This window comes from Poecilia formosa, unplaced genomic scaffold, assembly GCF_000485575.1.
Source record: "Poecilia formosa unplaced genomic scaffold, Poecilia_formosa-5.1.2 Scaffold341, whole genome shotgun sequence".
In the NCBI taxonomy this organism is placed as follows: Eukaryota; Metazoa; Chordata; class Actinopteri; order Cyprinodontiformes; family Poeciliidae; genus Poecilia; species Poecilia formosa.
The window spans coordinates 41,761-50,662 of NW_006800280.1; the positions used below are offsets into that span (position 1 = coordinate 41,761).

General features: G+C 37.0%; 1 protein-coding gene and 1 long non-coding RNA gene across 2 annotated transcripts in view; one reads left to right on the top strand and one right to left on the bottom strand.

Annotated features, from left to right (window-relative positions):
• Positions 1-1,200: 1,200 nt before the first annotated feature.
• Positions 1,201-8,902, bottom strand: part of LOC107833194 (uncharacterized) — an 8,480-nt gene continuing 778 nt past the window's right edge. Inside the window, exons 2-3 of the long non-coding RNA XR_001658904.1 lie at positions 8,017-8,021; positions 1,201-1,212 (exon numbers count right to left, since the gene is read on the bottom strand). This is a non-coding gene — a long non-coding RNA (uncharacterized LOC107833194). The remainder of the gene's footprint in view (positions 1,213-8,016; positions 8,022-8,902) is intronic.
• On the top strand, positions 1,753-5,451 carry mrpl48 (mitochondrial ribosomal protein L48). Its single transcript, XM_007573950.2, has 8 exons — positions 1,753-1,965; positions 2,214-2,266; positions 2,383-2,414; positions 2,493-2,578; positions 3,129-3,298; positions 3,988-4,090; positions 4,180-4,269; positions 5,244-5,451. Exons 1-8 carry the CDS (start codon positions 1,945-1,947, stop codon positions 5,319-5,321), a joined length of 633 nt encoding a protein of 210 aa, XP_007574012.1. The 5' UTR covers positions 1,753-1,944; the 3' UTR covers positions 5,322-5,451.

Consider the following 8,902-nt stretch of genomic DNA (forward strand, 5'->3'; position numbering starts at 1 on the left):
AATATGAAAGCCATCTCAAAAACATAAATTTGAATTGATCATGGATTTCCTCCCAAGAACACAGAGGTTTTATACAGGACTTGTACAGTCCCCTCCAAGAGTGTTGAACATTTTGGGTTTGACAAATCAAAGAAAATAGAGCAACTTTTGTGCTTTTATGTCTATATTTAAGACATTTCAGAAGATGGCAAATTTCAACAGAAGCAGGAGTTTTTACTTAAAGCTGTCCTGAAAACAGCCTCCAGAGTGTAAACTGTCTAAAAGAAATGATCTGAAATGTACAACCTCGTTTGTGAAACAGAGCAGAGTGTGTATGCACACCCATGACCACTGTTGTAACCAGAAATGCTCAGGGACATTTGAGCTGACGGGCTCAAATGTATAGTTTTTATAGAACTATAAAAACTAAAAAGCCGATTGAAAATCTACAGGACACGACTTAAATCACCATATTTAAAAGAACTCAGTCGTTTCTATCAAGAAAAGTCATCAAATATCCAAGCAGAGTTACAGGCCTGATGGTTACATTATACAGTTGCTCTGGGATTTTTTTTTCTTTGGTTAAAAAAGCTGATTTTGTAGCGATACTTTAGATATCTTGGCAAGTAATTTGCCACCTGTCTGCCTTATTAAACCCCTTCCAAAAGTACCTCATTGCAAGTTATGCAAAAATAATTGACCTCCGCCCTTTCCCAGTTTTTGTGCCAATGTATGACGGTAAATGTAACTTTTTGTCCCTCTCCATATAAATCTCCCACTACAAATTGACATCAAGTTAATGAGGTAGAAGTAAAAACTACTGCCACCTGCAGGTTGTAGTTAGCATCACATGAATCCAATGTTTTTGACCATTTTTGCAGAAAATTTGTATGGAGTCCTCATGGGATTTTATTTCCTTTTGCGTTCCCTAGCAAAAGGTTTTGGCATGAAGTTCATGGGGTATAACTGAATACTGTAAGCCTTCCTTACAGTGTCTGCTGTACTTTCTGCTTTAATACAAGGTTATGTAAGGGTTTTCCATGAATGTTAATATCTCCTTGTGAAATATATGAAGTTTTATATCTTTTTCTTTAGTTAATGCACCACAAACCTATGATATAAACAGAAACTTTCCGTAAGTAGGAAAGAAATAAAAATACATCCAAAGTATTTGGACTATTTCTGATTTATTATCATGGGGTAATCAGTCATCTGACAGTTTTGATTGTGTCTCTATTATGCTGGTAATCTGAATGGTTTAAAGGGTGTGGTTTAGTTTAACATTCATGGAAAAACCTTACATGAACTGATCAGTACATTATTGCGAAGGAATGCAAAAGAAAAAAAAAATTCCCATGTCCCCTGAAGGGCTCGTTAAATTTGCAATCAACTCACANGTTTTATTTAGGATATTATTAAATATTTATTTCTTATTAGGATCTGACTGTCGGTGGTCAGGAGCAGCCCAGTTCCTGACTACGAGTGGATTGAATGTGTTTAATGGCTAATAAGTTAGCCATTAAACACAGTAGTTCACTTAAAAAGAGGGAGTCAGATCTATTACACACAAATTAATGGTAAATAAGGGGTTGCTTTGTATTCATTTTGATCGACTAACAGCTAATGAAACCTCAAAATGTAAATACAGAAATATTAGTTTGCAGTCATCAGGGAGACTGCTGAGTTGATAGACAGGATTCATGAATACTTATATTTTTACTTATACGTATGAATTGCTGGAGAAAACACTATGACGGAGGAACGATACAACACCGGAACGCTTGTAGTTGTCACTCTAATCGACGGACCGAAAATACGACGTTCCGACTTCCTGTGTGTGTTTCCGTTTTCAGCAAGTGTAAAAATGCGTGTTTAGGAGCATTTTCTTGTGTTTTTGCTAGTTTAGCTGAGGTTGTTAGTTTTACTGTGACTCACGCGGCGTGTTTTCAACACAGTGCAGACACAATGAACCACATATTCCGCAAGGTAAGGCTAATTGGGAGCTTTTTGTGCTAGCTGTTAGCTTTTAACTGGAGGTCATAATGGAGCGGAGCTCTGCTGTTTAATACCAAAAACTATGTTTATGGCACCTATGTTGCTCTTTTATGTTACGAATACATGTATGAGACGTTTTTGTAATTTTGTAAAATATAATTTATATATTGAAATATATCACCAACATTTCTAAAGTTGATATAAAGTGTGTGAAATCCCTCGTTTTTCATCCTTCCCAGTTGCAAGTGACTTTCCCACAGCAGGCATCTATTCTGAATCAGTCGTTATGCAGGTACGTCTTTGCATTGCCTTTCAATATTGTCATTTGATTTAATGGTTGACTCCCTCTGGTGCTTGAAAACTTTAACAGCAGTCACGATGTTTTTGATTGTCCTGTAATCTTTGCAGAGCCACACCGTCCATTCAGCATCCGGTGTGGTGTGAGTACAAAACCTTAGAGGTGTTGCTTCTCCATAATGTTTATGTCAACATGCTTTTGAGTTTTTGTTTTGTTTCAGGTACTGCAGCTATAAATGAAAGACAGTACAGAGATATGCCAACACACGGGATTGGACGGTGGAGGCATTTGTTACTCAAACAGGCAGTAAGTCTCCAAAGTTTGATACAAAGTTAATCATATTAAAATACAATCACACACTGTGTTTTATCATTTATCAGGTAATATTTGAGGCTTTATCTCTGAGATCTGAGTGAGGTTTTAGCTTTCTTTGTGGCCACATGGTCTACAGTCAGTGGGTAGGTCTTAAAGTTGAGGAGGAATGTTTTCCCTCCTCAACAGATAAAACTTTTTTGGTTTTATCTGTTTTTATCTGTTTAACACTCATCAATATTTTTCAACTTTTGTCAAATGTCCTCATCAAAATCATCAAAAATGTTGATCAATGTTTTCACTACTAATCAAAGGCTACTCTAATCTGGTGGGTTTGTAGCATTGATTTCAAGGCTCTCGGTGTTTCAGCATCTCTTAGGTTTGTATGCCAAATCATTCTTTTCCCAAATCTTCCTGAAGCGTAGAAGCTGCCTAACAATTATGCACATATCGATTGGTTGTTGATCGTCTTAGGCCACACCATGTTTCATTATAAAACACCTGATTTACTTTACTTTATGAAGGCTTTTTTTTTGTTGTTCAGCCCAAGAAGAAGAAAGACAGAAACCAGCAAAAAGAGCTTGTTTCAGCGACTGATACGGCGTACGGGACTCTGAACGTGACGGTGTCCGGGTACGACATGACCGTGGTGGAGCATTACTCCCAGTACATCCACAACTTCTGCAACCGGCTCAACATCAAAGTGGCAGAAAGGTGACGATCAGCAGGAGAAAGCTGCAGTGTAGCAACAGTCTCAGGATAGTCATCACGAATATGAAAGCCATCTCAAAAACATAAGTTTGAATTGATCATGGATTTCCTCCCAAGAACACAGAGATTTTATACAGGACTTGTACAGTCCCCTCTAAACCACACCCTTTGGGTGTGGTTTAGTTTAACATTCATGGAAAAACCTTACATAACCTTGTTTTAGAGCAGAAAGTACGGCGGCCCCTGTAAGAAAGGCTTACATTATTCAATTATGCTGCATGCACTGATCAGCACATTATTGCGAAGGAATGCAAAAGAAAAAAAAAATTCCCATGTCCCCTGAAGGGCTCGTTAAATTTGCAATCAACTCACAGTTATTTATTAGCATGAAAAAAATGCATGGATCTGTTGATTTAGCGTGAATTCCTGCAAAAAATTGACATTAAGTGGATAACTCTGCAATTTAAGTCCCAAATGAGGTAATTTACAGAGAGGTAAATATTGCTAAAGCAGTGGTAAACAGATGTCCATCTAAAGTTTATGTCTAAACCAAATAAATTGGCTGAATCTGGAGCACAGATACAGAATTGACTGCCTTATGAATTAAACTGTTAAGTTGCTGTGTATATTTTAAATAGTGAATCAAATGTAAACAAAAGCAGTAATATTTTTCTTATGTCCTCGACTCACAGCTATGCTTTGCCAACCAAGAGCACAGAAGTGTTGCTAATGCAAGAACAAGGCAACAAAACGTACGTGGACGCCGTCCTGAAGACCCACCGGCGTGTCGTCCAGGTCTTTCTAAAAGTCCCCTAAGCTGCAGGTTTGATTAGATTCTGGAGAACGTTGTGGAAGCTGACGGAGCGTGTTGTTTCTGTGTTTAGTTGAGTAGTTTGAACGCCTCGCTGTGTCCCGTCTTCATGGACGTTATTCTGAAGAACCAACCAGAAGGAGTTCAGCTCTCGGTGCAGGAGGTGAGTCACATCTGATCCTGGATATTACAGCGTGTTGGTGTGATTGGGATTCATTTGTTGTCTTATAGTTTTGGACTTTTGTAAAGTGCATTTTCATGGCATTTATTGTGACATAGTACTTCATAAGTAAATCAAACTGTTTTTCCTAAAAATAAACACACCGAATAATTAAAAGCCCAAAATCAAGACCACTTATGTGCAACAATGAGTACAGATAAACCTCTGACAAGATCCATACAGCCCCGTTTAAGTCCAACCAACGATGATTGATAGCGCTTAGACCCTCCCCCTGGCTCTGATTAGTTGATCCTGACTGGTTTTATTTCTGTAGATTTATGTAGTTTCAGACCATTCTGTCACAACATAGTGACAGTTTTTCTGTAAAAGTTGCATACTGCAGTTTTAATAAGAACTACTCCTAATGAATTGATTCATTTTTCATAGTTCACCACCTAATCATTCACAGCAAAGTTTGTGTTCATTTATCCTGCTTTCTCATAAGGTAAAAGGAAAAGAATGACTTAATTTCCAAAATCGCTGCACTAATCCACATTTTATTGCTTTAATAGTTTGACTGAACAGCAGTCTAATATATTATGTTTGTAACTTCAGTCATCCCTGAAGATGAAATAAAAAAATCTTAATATAGTAAGTCCAAAGCACACTTTGCTCCCTATGCTTTGGCACATGGTATGAAGGAAGCGTTTACTACTACTATAATGATTTAGTGACCTTTAAAATGTTTACTGCAGTTTTCTTAGTGAATTTTGAAGATTTTCTCTTCAGTTACCTGCTGTGTTTAAATCTAGTTCACTTGTGCTAGATTTAAACACAAAGCGAAAACAAATCGCACGTTTTCTGTCTGCCGTTACTACAAGTTAATGAAACAAACTGGTTAAAATGCAGTAAAAAAATAATCACCATATAACTGTACCAGTAATATTCTACTTTTAACCCCTGTCTTTCCACTGCAGCAGACAGAGGCGGATTATCAAGCACGCTTTAAGGCGCGTCCAGAGCTGGAGGGGCTCGTCGCTCAGATCAACCATTAGGATGTTCTCAAGGTTCCTCTGAAACTTTATTTCCACAAAATGAGCAAAACCTGTTTGTTTAAAATGGATTTATTCCCCTTTGTCCTACTGTTGCTATTTTTCTTGTTTCCAAAAACCTGTTTGAAATAAATAAATCATAATTTAAAAAAAAAAACACATTTTCCTCATCCTCTTTCAAAAAAACTTTCCTTCAATTTGCCTTTTCCATTTAATTGGGATTTATGTGTTAATATAGAAATGCTGTAGGATTGAATTGTATATAAGACATTTGGTTTATATGTGGGGCATTATGGGATTGCTGGATTAAATTGTATATACTGCATTAATAATTATTCTTTGTTGCCAATCTATTATTAGTTTATTTATTAGGGCTTTTGTTTGTGCTGGTAAGTAATTTTTTGTTAGTTATTCCTTCATCTCGAGGAACGTTTGTCTGACAAGGTGAAGATTATGTACATTTGTACATTTCTTCATGAAATAACTGCTATAATACTAATATGACTAAACTGGTTAATAACTCCTGGATGGAAATTGAAACTTTGTTGTTGGCAGGGGAGACTGCAGAAAAGTGTGTCAGTCATTGATGGTAAAACTCCCCCCACCGCAAAACTGACATTATATGAGGCCATTAATGAGCATGTACTCAAACAGTTTTGTTCAGTTCAGATTTTTTTGTATGTCCAACAGTTGGTGAGTGAAAGACATTAAGAGACCAATTTGCCTACACACTTTTCATAAAGTCTAAAAAACCAGAGAACCTGGAGAAAAACTTTACATCCAATTATCCAATTGATAATTGTTACCGTCCCTAATCTTGAACAGTCAAGTGGAGAGGAACAACTTCCTTGAAGACTCTCCAGCTTAGAGAGACGTCATATTCTATGACCAGTTAAAAATTAAGACGACTAAGACAGAAAATACAGAAACACTAGGGCTGGGAGACATTGTATGAGGCCATTTAAGGAGTGTGCTAAAAAGAAACACATTAAGAATCTGTTCACAGATAAGTTCATTCTTTGTGAACAGTCAGTGAGTGAGACATAAGAGATCAATTAACCTAATCACTTTTTTTTTCCCTGAAGGAAAAACCAGAACACCCGGAGAAAACCTATGTATTTAGTTTAAAGAGTGTGTCTGTCATGAAATGCGGGTGATGGTGGTGAGAGAGAACACAGCAGACCCAGTTAGGAGATAAGTGATGGTTTTCATGATGAACAAAACAAAACAGTCCAGGGAACAGGCAGCACAGTTGAGCGGAAGGCTAATGCTAATCACTGGTAGCAACTGATCAAACAAGACTGACACGAGAGCTGAAGACGGCAGAGGACAGGAACGACGGTTCCACTGGGACGACTAGGATCCGACAAAAGCACAGAGACAACAGGTGGCATAAATATGCAGGGAGTAATCTCAGAACGAGACACCTGGGAACAATCAAGGGGGAAGACAGGACAGCACAGAGACTCGCAAGAAACAGAACCTAAAATAAACACAGAGAAAAATCAAATCCCCACAGTGTCCATTTGAAGAGTGTCTCCAACAGTTAGTGAGCAAGAGACAAAGGTAAACTTAAGACACCAGTTAGCCTAATCACTTTTTTCCCTGAATGGTAGGAAAAACCGGAACGCCCGGAGAAAACCTATGCATTTAGTTTAGAGTGTGTACCGTAGAAAGAAACGAGTTCAGTACAGGTAGGGATACAAGTTATTAATTAATGAGTTAATCTAAAGTTGATTAGATTAAAACAGAAAATTATGGTTATGGCCAAAAAAAAGAAAGTCTGTGCGGACGTTATTTAATGATTGGAACTGTTCATCCATCCATCCAACCAACCAACCAACCAACCATCCATCCATCCAACCAACCNTTCCTCTGAAACTTTATTTCCACAAAATGAGCAAAACTTGTTTGTTTAAAATGGATTTATTCCCCTTTGTCCTACTGTTGCTATTTTTCTTGTTTTCAAAAACCGTTTGAAATAAATAAATAATAAAAATAAACATGTTTTCCTCATCCTCTTTCAAAAAGAACTTTCTTTCAATTTGCCTTTTATGTTTAATGGGATTTATGTGTTAATACAGAAATGTTACCCCTGATTAGTAACCAAATAGGCATTTGGTTTATATCATTTATAGGCATTTGCATTAATAATTATTATTCGTTGCCAATCTATTATTAGGGCTTTTGTTTGTGCAGGTAAGTCATTTTTTGTTAGTTATTCCTTCACCTTGAGGAACGTTTGTCTGACAAGGTGAAGATTATGTACATTTGTACGTTTCTTCACTAAATAACTGCTATAATACGAATACGACTAAAAGGGTTAATAACTCCTGGATTTAAATTGCAACTTTGTTGTTGGCAGATGAGGCTGTCTGCAGAAAAGTGCGGCGCTGTTTTCATGACCATTTAAGGAAAGTTCAACATGGGATGCAGGGACTTGCAGAAACCATCTTGTGACAAACTATGGCTTCCTCAGCTGGAAATTCTCTACCAGGCCATCCATCGGCTTTTCCTTCTGCAAGATGGGGAACCTCATACATCCCTCTTTCTGGCGACATTCTAAGGCATTCACAGGCCAGATTGGTTGTACAATGAGTCCTGGATCTTCCCCATGGATCTCCTCGCAGTGGGACATGCCCAGAAAACTTCCAAAGGTAAAATCACCTGAACTGGCTCCTTCCATTTGGAGAAGCACTGGGTCTATTTTGAGCTTCCCCTTGATGACAGAGCTCTTTAACCTATCGATCAGATGTTGTCCTGCCACCCTCGTGAAGAAGCTCTTTTCAGCTTCTATTGTTTCCAGCAATTTGCTCTTTCCATAATAATTTATTTTCTTGTGACTATATAAGAAGATTGGTATGTAGACAGACCATTAAATTGAGAGCTTTGCATACTAAGATATTAGCCAGAAAACAACTAAAGTTCATTTTAATCAATCAATCAAATTTGTTTGTATAACACGTCACCAACCACGCAGTTCAAAGTGCTTTACATCATAAAAACACAAAAATACAGACTTAGAAGTGTTACACAGAAGCTTTTTTCTGATCATTATAATTAATGACACAAACACGTTTTTGTAAATATGTTTTATTTGTTCACATGGCTTACAGTAAATCCCCAATATTTGTTGGTGACATACAGCAGTGACTAATTTTTTTAACAGGAGAAATAAATGTAGCAGAAAACAAAATAGTTCAAATCATGCCATTCGTGATTTTCTGTCCTCGATAAAACTGAATATTTTATGTGCAAAAAAAAGTACCCGTGAATATGGCAGCTGTCGCTCACCTTGAGTTTTTGTTGTGCAAAATTACATGGATTAAGTCAGCTTTATTTAATAGCACCTTTCTCATAAACAGTGCTTTAAAATATGGATAAAACTTCTAAAAATATAAAAATGGAATACATGTGCTGGTAACACTTTATATGAAGGGGGTTGAATAAGACTGACATGACACTGTCATAAACATGACATAACACCTGTCATGAACATGAATAAGCCTTCATGAATATTTATGACTGTTGTCATAAAGTGTCATTCGATAAATTATGACACTTTTAATACAAAGTTGACATTA